The sequence below is a fragment of the Labeo rohita genome, unplaced genomic scaffold, assembly GCF_022985175.1.
Source record: "Labeo rohita strain BAU-BD-2019 unplaced genomic scaffold, IGBB_LRoh.1.0 scaffold_979, whole genome shotgun sequence".
Classification (NCBI taxonomy): domain Eukaryota; kingdom Metazoa; phylum Chordata; class Actinopteri; order Cypriniformes; family Cyprinidae; genus Labeo; species Labeo rohita.
In genome coordinates, this window is record NW_026129941.1 from 17998 (window position 1) to 31286 (window position 13289).

At 40.8% G+C, this 13289-nt stretch overlaps 1 protein-coding gene across 1 annotated transcript; it reads left to right on the top strand.

Moving 5' to 3' along the window:
- The first annotated feature begins 5657 nt into the window (after positions 1-5657).
- On the top strand, positions 5658-12723 carry LOC127162589 (ribonuclease inhibitor). The gene is made up of 5 exons (XM_051105383.1): positions 5658-5728; positions 8998-9171; positions 9917-10090; positions 12223-12396; positions 12570-12723. Exons 2-5 carry the CDS (start codon positions 9014-9016, stop codon positions 12661-12663), a joined length of 600 nt encoding a protein of 199 aa, XP_050961340.1. The 5' UTR covers positions 5658-5728; positions 8998-9013; the 3' UTR covers positions 12664-12723.
- Positions 12724-13289: the final 566 nt, after the last annotated feature.

Below are 13289 nucleotides of genomic sequence, written 5' to 3' on the forward strand. Positions count from 1 at the left end.
ATCCCATGTCTGCCACACCCAAAGCAAATCAAGTGATGGCTGATCTTCTGGTGTCAAGTCAAGTCAGGGATGCACTTTCAGTGCGAAGTCAAGTGACAGCTGTGATTCCTGAGCCACGTCAAGTTGCAGCTGTTAATTCGGAATCAAGTCAAGTTACAGCTGAAGTTCTTGAATCAAGCCAAGTCACAGCTGTTCTCCATGAGTCAAGCCAAGACACAGCTGTTGTTCTCCATGAGTCAAGCCAAGATGCAATATTTGTTCTCCATGAGTCAAGTCAAGACACAGCTGCTGTTCTCCATGAGTCAAGCCAAGTCACAGCTGTTCTCCATGAGTCAAGCAAAGTTACAGATGTTGTTCCCCATGAGTCAAGCCAAGTTACAGCTGTTGTTCCTGAGTCAAACCAAGTTACAGCTGTTGTTCCTGAGTCAAGTCATGTTACTGCTGTTGTTCCTGAGTCAAGTCGAGTTACAGCTGGGTTGTCTATGTTATGCCAAACCACAGCTGATTTCCATGATCCAAGCCAAGTTGCAGCAGATCTTCATGAGCCAAGTCAAGCTGCTGCTGTCTTCCCCGAACCAAGCCAAGCCACAGTTGACTTTATTGAGCCAAGTCAAGTTACAGCAGATCTTCATGAGTCAAGTCAAGTTACTGCTGTTGTTCCTGAGCCAAGTCAAGCCACAGCTGACCATCATGAGCCAAGTCAAGTCACAGCTGACCTTCATGAGCCAAGTCAAGTCACAGCTGGTCTTCACGAGCCAGGTCAAGTCACAGCTGTTCTTCACAAGTCAAGTCACGGCAGGCCTCCCTGAGTCAAGTCAAGTCACGGCAGACCTCCCTGAGTCAAGTCAAGACTCGGCTGCGCTTCTAATGGAGCCTTTTCATGACATGGCTGCTAGTATGGAGCCTCGCCAAGCCACAGCCGTCATGCCAGAACCTCGCCAGGTCCCGTCAGACCTCCAAGAGCCTCGTCACATCTCAGCTGACCCCCAAGAGCCTCGTCACGTCTCAGCTGATTGTCTAGAGCCTCGTCGCGTATCAGCTGACATCCCGGAGCCTCGTCAGGTCTCAGCCATCCATTCAAAGCCTCACCAAGTCTTGTCTCATCGCCACGTAACCACGTAGAGCCCACGCTCCCAAGCCATGTAGAGCCCACGCTCCCAAGCCAGATGTCAACAGCGTCCACACCCTCAAGACCAGCAGGCATCCCACTATCTACTGTGCTGCCTGTAATGGCAATCGCCGTTTTAAGCATGTGGGCTACACACTGTACTCCAGAGGCCTCATCTGTCCATGAGTCTGCTCCAGAGGCCTCGTCTGTCCACGAGTCTGCTCCAGAGGCCTCGTCTGTCAAAGAATTTGCGCCTATGCCTCCAGAGGTGTCAGCTCATGCTGTAGATCCTCCAAAGGAGGTGGCCTCCACACATGAACTCACTGCCACTGTGTCTAACCATGAGCCTGTGCCAATGCCCTCGGAGGTGGCGGCTCTGGCTGCAGAACCTCCTATGGGGGCGGCGTCCTCCTATGAACTTTCTGCTCATCATGTCACGGCCAAGAAGGCCAATCATGAACTCTCTGCCCATCATGTCACGGCCAAGGAGGCCTATCACAAACTCTTTGCCTGCCATGTTACGGCCAAAAAGGCTAATCATGAACTCTCTGCTTGGCTATGGATGTCATTAGTTCCATTGTGGATATTTTTGCTCCTGTCTGCTCTGTCTGTCCCGCCATGACTCCCTGTTCTCCCTGCTCCAGTGGTACACTGTCTGCCATTGCTCCACGGCCCAGACCCTCCAGTGTTCCACTGTCTGCCATTGCTCCACGGCCCAGGTCCTCCAAGGTTCCACTTTCTGCTACTGCTCCACGGCCCAGGCCCTCCAATGTCCCACTGTCTGCCATTGCTCCACGGCCCAGGTCCTCTGAGGTTTCACTGTCTACCACTGTACCACGGCCCAGGTCCTCCAGGGTTCTACTGTCTGTCACAGCTCCACGGTCCAGGTCCTTCAAGTTTCCACTGTCTGCCACAGCTCCACGGCCCTGGTCCTCCAAGGTTCCACTGTCTGCCACAGATATAAGGAGGCCTAAACCAAACAGGCCTCTGCAAAGTATTGTTTTGCCTGTGCGGACTTTACCAAGCGTTTATCCTGTTTAATTACCTTGTTTTTGCCTTTTCCACAGTTTTGTTTCATTGTCATAGTTTTGTCTTGTTTTTTTGCCACAGTTTTCGCTTGCTTCATTACCATAGTTTTTGCCTGGTTTCATAGACTTGTTTATTTGTTATTTTTGGACTGCTCACCGGTATTTGGACTCATTGCCTGTTTTACTGGATTACGCTTTGGTCTTGCCTTCGTATGACTGTTTGTTTGGAGATCGACCCTGCCTGTCTTGACTACACTGTGTTAAATAAAGCTTGCATCTGGATCTTACACGCTTCCCTGGAGTCCTGTTACATCAGGTGAGGACGCTGGCATTTTGAGTGACAAAATTTACTGATTTGAGAAATGTTCTATTGCGTTTCTAATTTGGCTGTAAGATTCGCCAATTTTGAGTGTGTAAGATGTGATGTATTCTGATCCGTAAAAAAAAAAAAAAAAAATCTAACCATGTAGAGTGACTTTTTTGCACTTTTTCACACACTAGTTCCCTGTGGTCTTTTTATTTCCACTTTGACTTGTCTTTCGTTGTCATTCTGTCTGCTTCTGTGCTGTTGTCAGGTTGGCATTTTCACTCTGAAATGGCGGCCACGCTACCAAAGCTGTTGGCTGTTACCAAAAAAAGCATCAGAGTTTCGACAATGGAGTCTGCAAGCATGATTTTGTTGTCCTATTTCTTCTTGAAAAGAGAAAAAGAAAGGAAATATTGGTCCATCCAATCCTGAGATTGTGTAGCGATTAAATAGAGTTCTACTTCCTTATCAAGGAGCTGGGGGATTGTCCCGAGTGTGGTGTGATCCCCAACTGTGAGGTGCAGGCCGTGCTACACTCTTACTACACCGTGTTTGCCTCAGGTGACTTTGAGGAATACAAAAAGGCCAGATTCAAACTATTCAAATCAATCAGGAAGACCAAGAGACATTATAGTCTGATTCTGGGGGGATATTACATCACTGCAGATTCACAGTGCATGTGACAAATCCTGCAGCTCATCACAGAGTACCAGCAGAAAAGCCAGGGAGCCATGAGTACCAAGACCACACTCCCAGATGAGCTGGCTGAGTCCTGTAAGCTCAGTTTGAGGCAAAAAATGTTCTTCAATGGCATTGTGAAGCACCTTTATTTTTAAGAGTACTGGTCTCGCGACACTCTGCAGCTTGTAAGGAAGTCCCAGCAGTGACTGTATTTCTTAAGAAGGCTGAGGAAATTTGACATGGGAAGCAAAATCCTCAGCAACTTTTACAGATGTACAGGTGAAAGTGGTGTGGAAGTTGTACAGTTCAGGACAGGAAAGCTCTCCAAAGTGATTAAAAAGCAGTGTTGGGCTACTAGTTTAACTACATTTCTCAATAGCATGGTGTTAGCATCAAAGTTTTCTGAATCTTAAAGCTTTTTTGATCAAGTAACGCGGTAACGTCAACAAAAGCTACATTTTCCAAAGCATTTCTGAAGCTCACGCTCAAGTCAGAAATATAACTGCTAAGGATCACTAATCTTGGATCAGTAAGTGCACCACTAAACCTCGTAATTCCATTGGCTCCTCAAAGTGTCAGTCAAACCTCATTATTCCTTCCACCTCTCAGTTTGGAGCATCTCAGCTTGTTTGCAGTCTAAAGGTAAATAAAGAACTGTTGACTGAATAAATACAGTGTTTTTCTTTACTCAAGAAACACTATATTTATAAAGGCTAATGTTTTTTTTTTTTTTTTTTTTTTTTTTGTATTTGAGGAGTGGAGAAGAGTGCTTTAGTCTAGCATTTGTTGTCGAGTCACAGTCAAATATCTTGTGTGAAGTGTTGAATCTTTTATAATATGATATTTTGGCAAAATAACAGAAAAAAGTGAGTAACAGAAAACTGTACCGTTATAACCTGCAAGTTCATAAAAACATAAATGCAATGCAAGTACTGCCTCTGATGTGGCGGTAATGATGGGGAAAAAAACATTTGCTGCTCAAAAACTTAGTATTTGAACTTGATTTTGGAGAAATGTTAATAATATAATAACATTCAGTGATGTAAATAAATCTGTAAGCTTATACATTTATATGGTAACACAATATAATAAGTTTTCGTTAGTTCATGTTAGCTAATGTATTAACTAACATGAGCGAGCGATGAACTACATTTATTACAGTATTTATTAATCTTTGTTAATGTGCTGTAAATTAATAAAAATGTAGTCGTTCATTGGTAGTTCATGTTAATGCACAGTACATTAATGTTAACAAACAACTTTTGATTTTAATAATGCGTTAGTTTAATAATGTTAAAATTAACATTAAGATTAATAAATGCTGTAGAAGTATTGATCATTCTTAGTTCATGTTAACTATAGTAGTTAACTAATGTTAACTAATGAACTATAACGATGGGTGAGAGATGAGAGGCGAGGGGATCCATATGCAAGCATTTATTCATTCGACAAGACAAAGACATGGTCAGACAAGCAGGGTCAGAACAGTAGCAAACAGGTATATATGGGGCGAGACACAAGAATAGTCCGTAAAGAAGGCGTGGGTTGATCCATGACAAACGTAATCCCGTTAGGGCAAGGGGGAATACAAACTCTGGAGGGAATAGTCCATAAAACGAGTGAGAGTCAGAAGGCAGGCGGCGAGACAGATGAGACAAAATGGCCAGGCGAGAAAGCTAAACACCAGGGACCACCACTAACCCTAACTCGGGAACTAGGGAACTAGGAAGACAACAATAACCACAATGATAACCACAATACTCCGTAGCTAGCATGGGGAAAGACCGGGGCTTTTATAGCGCAGCTGATTGGTCACAGGAGCCTTCCAGGGCAGAGCAGGAGGGAGAGCAGGAGGCGCAGGAGCCCTCCAGGGCGGAGCAGGAGGTGCAGGGGCCCTCCAGGGCAGAGCAGGAGGCGCAGGGGCCCTCCAGGGCAGAGCAGGAGGCACAGGGGCCCTCCAGGGCAGAGCAGGAGGCACAGGGGCCCTCCAGGGCAGAGCAGAATGCGTAGGGGCCCTCCGGGGCGGAGCAGGCACCCGCGTCATGGACTGGGACCTGGGGAGAGTAGGGACAGAGGAGGCAGACAGAATAGGGAGAGAAGCAGAGAGTTCATAGGGGAACACCGCCTCCATAGGAGGTTCTACAGCTAAAGCTGACACCTCTGGAGGCATTGGCGCAGCTTCTCCGACAGGAGAGGCCTCTGGAGCTGACTCGTGGTCAGACGAGACCTCTGGAACAGACTTGTGAACAGGCAAGACCTCTGGAGTAGACTTGTGATCAGATGAGACCTCTGAAGCAGATTTGTGGACAGACGAGACCTCTGGAGCAGACTTGTGATCAGACGGGACCTTTGAGGCAGACTTGTGATCAGACGGAATCTCTGGAGCAGACTTGTGATCAGACGGAACCTCTGGAGCAGACTTGTGATCAGACGGGACCTCTGGAGCAGACTTGTGATCAGATGGAACCTCTGAGGCAGACTTGTGATCAGACGGGACCTGTGGAGCAGACCTGTGATCAGACGGGACCTCTGGAGCACAGTGTGCACCAAATGGCAACTGCCATTAAGGGAAGAGCAGCGACGGGTGGCAGGACCTCATTAATGGTTGGTTTATAAGGCGCTGATGCTACTGAGATGTTTGCTGCCTGCACTGACACTAGTGGTGGGTCCAGCATGCTGGCCATCATGATAGGCCGTGACCTTGGGGTGTCAGACGAGACATGGCGAGTCTCTGGGTGGTCAGACGGGACGTGACTTGACTCTGGACGGTCAGACGGGACGTGACTTGGTTCATGGAGATCAACTGAGGCTTGACTTGGCTTGTGAAGTTCAGTAGTGACTTGACTAGACTCATGGAGATCAGCAGTGACTTGACTTGACTCATGGAGATCAGTGGTGACTTGACATGACTCATGGAGATCAATGGTGACTTGACTTGGCTCGTGAAGATCAGCAGTGACTTGACTTGATTCATAGAGACCAGCTGTGACTTTGCTTGACTCAGGAACGACAGCTTTGAGTTTGCTTGTGTAACCCTGACTTGATTTTAGAGATCATAATTAGAATTGTATATAGTTTAAAAATGAATCAAAATATATAGATGTACAATTTATTAAATAAATCATACTGTGAGAATAAAAATAATGATTGTAGAAAAAAATAAAATAAATTAAATCTGCTGTAATAGAGAAGTGGGCAATGAGAAGAAACCTAGAAGCTCCGCCCCTGCTGAGTCAGCAGAAGCAGAGGGGGAGAGCTATCGATATAGCGGAAGACAGAACAGAAAATAGAACAAGCGGTTATAAAACAGAAAAAAATAGGTTTAAAGAGTCACATTTGATTAAAACCCCTTTGGAATTCATTAGGGGAACTTCATACCTGAGAGATACAGTTACTCTTTTTCTTGGAGAGGATTTAAATTTTGTGGATTGCCATGTAGAAGTGTTGGATGCGGCGAGTTGCTGATTTAATTGTTGTTTATTGTGAAAAAAGCATACAACAGTTGTTCAAATTCAAATGTTTATTGAAATTGTAAAATGTATCGGTTAATTGTATTTGTTTGTATGTTGTTTTGCAATGTAAAAGATGTTCGTTGAGTTAATTAGTCTCCCATAGCTCTGTAATTCACGTGGCTTTAAAGCGTAGTACACGCGAGCCTAAAAGAAAAGAGAGAGAGGTTAATTTGAGATTGTTGTAAACATTATCATTACGTTAATGCTGTTTGTAATGTGAGGAAATCACTTACCTAAAGGGTATTGTGCACCCAGATAAACATATGTGTTGCAATCTCTGACTTTTATTAGGTCAGGTTTTTGAATTCATCAGAAAGTTCCGTTGATGGCGAGCTACCCAGTCGAATACTAGGAGAGGAGGGGAGAAGCGTTATCAAGAGGATTAACAGCGACTGAAATCGTGTTTCTTCCGTTTTCTCCGGGAAGGATGCTTTTCTTTTTCTTTGGATGGAACTGTGAATGGACAGATGCATCGTTGAGTTGAGATAAGTGACTATGGAACAAAGAAAAACTGATATCAGTGACTAATTGATCTGAACTGTGACATACTTCCAAAGCATTTGTTTTGGACAAAAAGATATCGTTTTATACAGTGAATTTGGTGTCACTGTAAGTTGTGATTACTGAGAAATTGAAGAGTTTGTATTTTTTTTTCCTACATTGAACAAAAGTGATCTGTTCTTATTGTCCTATTGTTTATTTAATTATCGCTTTCTTTTAAAAGGCCTACTATTTAATTTGGGGAAAAAACATTATTAAAAGTAAAGTACTGTTGTGATTTTTTTCTTAGAGACCAGGAGACGTTTTTGGATATCTTGAAGCAGAAGTTTCTCTTTATTCAGATACTCGCTGCTCTGCACTGCAGTCTTCAAAAAGTGGTCTTCTCAAAGCTCAGCACAGCTGAGTATATAGGTTTGAAGGGGGAGGAGTACATAGAGGTGGAAGCAATCTAAACAAAGCATGCAAATGTGGTACAGGAAAACAGCTCAGTTAAAGATTTTTCCCAGCCTTGATCTATTTAGCATACAAGTGTCATTCAAATGCAAAGGTGCTTAAACAAAAGGCACAGTTGTACCTTGAGATTAGAATTCACACTTAACTTGGGAAAACCTGCCAGATGTTCAGGAACTGAAAGGTTACTGTCTCAGGGCCTGGGCTGCCTGCTCTTAGACTGTCACAGTATACATAACTTTTTCAGTTCATGTTGTCATATTGGAACCTATATCAAATATGCATAGGATCAGCATATTTTAAACATTAAATTTGTAATCCTTCAGTACTTACTGTACTACAGACTCCTGTGTCCTTCAGTTCATACTCACTACCTCCTGTAGCCGTTCCTGTGATCTTCTGATTGGTTTATATATATATATTTCACTCAAAGAATTACAAGTTAAACACTCTTTTACTATAGTAGGTTACTACTCACAACCGAAATAGACTTTTGAGATGTGTATGATTTGTGTCACGCGCTACACTTGACTCAGGAATAATGGCTGTGACTTTGCTTGACTCAGTAACAACGGCTGTGACTCTGCTTGACTCAGGAATGACAGCTTTGACTTTGCTTGACTCAGGAACAACAGCTTTACCTTAACTTGACCTGGGAAACACAGCTGTAACTTGACTTGATACTGGAACAACAGCTGCAACTTGACTTGACACAGGATCAGCAGCTGTAGCTTGACTTGACTTGGAAGCTTGACTGGACTTGGCAACAACAGCTGCAACTTGACTGGACTCGGGAAACAGCTGCACCTTGACTGGACTGGGAAACTTGACTTGACTCTGGAAACACAGCTACAACTTGACTGGACTTGGAAACTTGACTTGACTCGGGAAATACAGCTGTAACTTGACTTGGCTCAGGAAACGCAGTTGCAACTTGACTTGACTCGGGAAATACAGCTGTAACTTGGCTTGACTCAGGAAACACAGCTGTAACTTGACTTGGCTCAGGAAACGCAGTTGCAACTTGACTTGACTCGGGAAACGCAGTTGCAACTTGACTTGACTCGGGAAACGCAGCTGTAACTTGGTTAGCTTAGCTAACATAGCTAACAATAGCAAACATTGACAAACATTTCACTTTTGGGAATTAAAATTTCTTTGTATTTCTATCAGGAATCAGGACAAATTGTACATAAATCATGAGAAGTGTAAATTATTTTATTAAATTAACAACTTATTATTATTATTATTATTATTATTATTTTGTTTGTGTTGTTTTGTTTTGTTTTGTTTTGAAGACCAAATTGTGAAAAATTATCCAAAGGTATTCAGACACTCTTCCTATGTGTCATTTTACGAAGACATTTTGACTTTATTAAACTGTTATCTTCTCTCTTTCTCTCAATGCAGGTTAAGCAACTGTGAAATGACAGATGAAGGTTGTTCTGCTGTAACTTCAGCTCTGAAATCAAACCCATCACACCTGAGAGAACTGAACATGAACTGGAATAAACTAGGAGACTCTGGGGTGGAAAACCTCAGTGATCTACTGATGAACACACAATTCAAGCTGGAGAAACTAGAGTTAGTATCATTATACTGTACAGGAGTTACAGTAAGATTAAAGTTTACTGACAATATTTTGGTGCTTATTATGATTTATTTATCTGGATACATAATTTATTTTCAAAAATTAATGTACCCGTGTGATCTTTAATGAAAATAACTTTCCCCTCACAAAAACATTTCTTCTCTGGTCTGATGACGTGAGGGTGTGAAAACCTGTCAGTCACATGAGATCACAGCAATAGCAAACAACAATTGTCCAGCTTCTCATCAAAAATGAATTCATGACCTGCATTTTTTCTTGTTCAAAAAAGCTGTTTCACTCAGACATGCATCACAATAAGAACAAAATATGATCACAAAATGTTGTATTTGACTGTAAACTACAATCTTAAAATGTCTTGAAGTAAATTTTTATTTATGAACAGAATTTTCTTGTTTTGTTACAATTAAACTCCATTTTTATATTTACATTAATGTTATTTTAAAGTGATTCTATAGTTGATCATGTATCTCAATTACATTACAAATCACACATTATTTTTTGGTCTGACTAAAGATTCTCCAGACTTGAAATGTAACTAGTATCCTCAAATCCTGTTTTTGTTTTAGTTTATGGCTGTATGATTATTTATTTACATATTTTGTTTTCAGGTTTTAGCAACATTTTATGTATTGCACTGTATGGTGTTTACTCCTGATTCATTTAACTCACACATGAACAACATGTCTGATTCATTGGCTTTTTTCTTTCTGTCTTCAGTCTGTATGAATGCAGTATTACAGAGGAACAGTGTCTCATCCTGACTTCAGCTCTGAAATCAAACCCATCACACCTGAGAGAACTGAACCTGAGCTGGAATAAACTAGGAGACTCTGAAGTGAAAAACCTCAGTGATCTACTGATGAACACACAATGCAAGCTGGAGAAACTACAGTTAGTATCATTATACTGTACAGCAGTGACAGTGAGATTAAAGTTCACTGTTTACTTTCATGAAGGCACCATGAAATTAAAGTTGACAGTTATTATTTTTTATGGAATATTGCAGTAATTAAATGATTTATCCATGTACATAGTGTATTTTTAATTTATGTGCCCTTCTGATCTTTCATCTAAATAACTTAAATGACAGCAATCCAAATAATTGTTAATGGACCAAATTAAATCCTGCCAAAGGTAAAGTGTAACAGTAGCAAAAAAGTGTTTATTAATGATAAAATACTCTTAAAATGTCTTTACAGTGGGGATCGAAAGTTTGGGCACCCCAGGTAAAAATTTGTATTAATGTGCATAAAGAAGCCAAGGAAAGATGGAAAAATCTCCAAAAGGCATCAAATTACAGATTAGACATTCTTATAATATGTCAAAAAAAGTTAGATTTTATTTCCATCATTTACACTTTCAAAATAACAGAAAACAAAAAAATGGCGTCTGCAAAAGTTTGGGCACCCTGCAGTGTTTATATCTTGTACTGCCCCCTTTAGCAAGTATCACAGCTTGTAAACGCTTTTTGTAGCCAGCCAAGAGTCTTTCAATTCTTGTTTGAGGTATCTTTGCCCATTCTTCCTTACAAAAGTCTTCCAGTTCTTTGAGATTTCTGGGCTGTCTGTCACGCACTGCACTTTTAAGGTCTATCCATAGATTTTCAATTATGTTGAGGTCAGGAGATTGTGAAGGCCATGGCAAAACCTTCAGTTTACGCCTCTTGATGTAATCCACCGTGGATTTTGAGGTGTGTTTAGGATCATTATCCATTTGTAGAAGCCATCCTCTCTTTAACTTCAGCTTTTTCACAGATGGCATCAAGTTACTGTCCAAAATTTGCTGAAATTTTATTGAATCCATTTTTCCTTCTACTCGTGAAATGTTCCCTGTGCCACTGGCTGCAATACAACCCCAAAGCATGATTGATCCACCCCCATGCTTAACAGTTGGACAGAGGTTCTTTTCATTAAATTCTGTGCCCTTTTTTCTCCAAACGTACCTTTGCTCATTCCGGCCAAAAAGTTCTATTTTAACCTCATCGGTCCACAGAACTTGTTTCCAAAATGCATCAGGCTTGTCTATATGTTAATTTGCAAAGTTCAAATGCTGATTTTTGTGGTGAGGATGTAGAAGAGGTTTTCTTCTGATGACTCTTCAATGAAGACCATATTTGTACAAGTATCTCTTTATAGTGGAATAGTGTACCACAGCTCCAGTGTCTGCCAGATCTGACTTGCTTTTCCCACAATCCTGCGAGCTCTTCTGTCTGATATTTTTCTTGGTCTTCCAGACCTTGCTTTAACTTCCACTGTTCCTGATGACTGCCATTTCTTAATTACATTCCGAACAGAGGATATTGGCATCTGAAAACGCTTTGCTATCTTCTTATAGCCTTCTCCTGCTTTGTGAGCGTCAACTATTTTCAGTTTCAGTTTTCTAGACAACTGCTTAGAAGAACCCATGGTGCTGATTGTTGGGGCAAGGTCAGATAAGTCTGGGCATTTAAAACCTTTGAGATTGACATCACCTGGTCTTTCCAGATGATGATTGAGAACGATCCATGACACTGTCAGGTCTCAGCTTTCCAAAGGGGGCAGTGCATGCTATAAACTCTGCAGGGTGCCCAAACTTTTGCAGACACCTTTTTTGTTTTCTGTTATTTTGAAAGTGTAAATGATGGAAATAAAATCTAACTTTTTTTGACATATTATAAGAATGTCTAATCTGTAATTTGATGCCTTTTGGAGATTTTTCCGTCTTTCCTTGGCTTCTTTATGCACATTAATACAAATTTTTACCTGGGGTGCCCAAACTTTCGATCCCCACTGTAGGTAAATTGTAATTTAGAAACAGAATTTTAAACAAAATTTCCACATTTTTTTATGTTATTTTTAAGTAGTTCTGTAGTTGATCCTATATCTTAATATACTTTGTTAATTTTTTTATGTTCTTGTTTATGGTCATATAATGTTTTTGCCAGTGTTTTAATTATTGCACTGTATGGTGATAACACATGATGAATTTACTCACATAAACTTTACATGGATCTGATTCATTGTCTTTTCTCTTTCTGTCTTCAGTCTGTATGGATGCAGTATTACAGAGAAACAGTGTCTCATCCTGACTTCAGCTCTGAAATCAAACCCATCACACCTGAGAGAACTGAACCTGAGCGGGAATCAAATAAAAAACACAGGAGTGAATCACTTATGTGACGTACTGAAGGATTCACACTGTAAACTGGAGAGATTGAGGTCAGTAACATTCACATACAAGAATCAAAATGATTAAAATCACTACAACAGTTTAAACCAAAACACTTTATACTCAATCTTATGATGAGTCTGAGTTCACATTATATTTGTGAAAAATTCTTCACTTAATGATTTGTTTGTAAGATGATCTTCCTCTGTTTGTCTCTTTCTAGTCTTTATGACTGTGGAATTACAGATGTTTCTTCTTTAACTGTCTTTGACAAACACAAAAGCACTGCAGTTTCTAAAAGAGCTTCATCTGAGTAACAATATGATTGGAGGCTCAAAGCAGCAGCTCATTGATCTGCTACGAGACTCAAACAGTGAACTGAGGTGAGTAAACTTCACTTTCTGTTATTAAAGAGATTCATTTACCTCTAATATGTGAACAAATATATACTTTCAAATATTTATGAAAAGTTTATCAAATTATCATCAGAATCAGAATGTGCTTTATTGCCATGTATGTTTACACATACTAGGAATTTGTTGTAGTGACAGAAGCTGACACGATAAAAGAAAATTATACAATGTGAAAAAATAGCAATAACTTTACAATATACAAAATATACAATTTACTATGTACGTAAGCTGCATCAAGCTTTATTTCAAAGGGTTTGTGTAAAGGTTTGTGAAAAATGTAAAGTTGAACAAAATGTTGAACACAAAGGAGGAAAGAGAACAAAAGCACACTGTCAGAGCTTTATACAACAACACCTGCTTTATTAATGACATCAGTAATAGTGAATCATTACAGTTTGAAATAGATTTGGTCAGATTGTAGGAAAACGCTGGTAAAATCAGTGCAGATTCCAGCTTCAGCTCACAGCCGTCCAGCATCACATGATCAATGTCTCTGTCTCTTGTGTTTTTACTTTGACAAGCAACACGTC

Excerpts from the sequence above, each read along its gene's own strand:
- LOC127162589 (XM_051105383.1), top strand. The coding sequence starts at position 9,014 with ATGACAGATGAAGGTTGTTCTGCTGTAACTTCAGCTCTGAAATCAAAC. Across the intron at positions 9,172-9,916 it reads TTCAAGCTGGAGAAACTAGA|TCTGTATGAATGCAGTATTA; the intron begins GTTAGTATCATT and ends TTCTGTCTTCAG. Across the intron at positions 12,397-12,569 it reads TGTAAACTGGAGAGATTGAG|TCTTTATGACTGTGGAATTA; the intron begins GTCAGTAACATT and ends GTCTCTTTCTAG.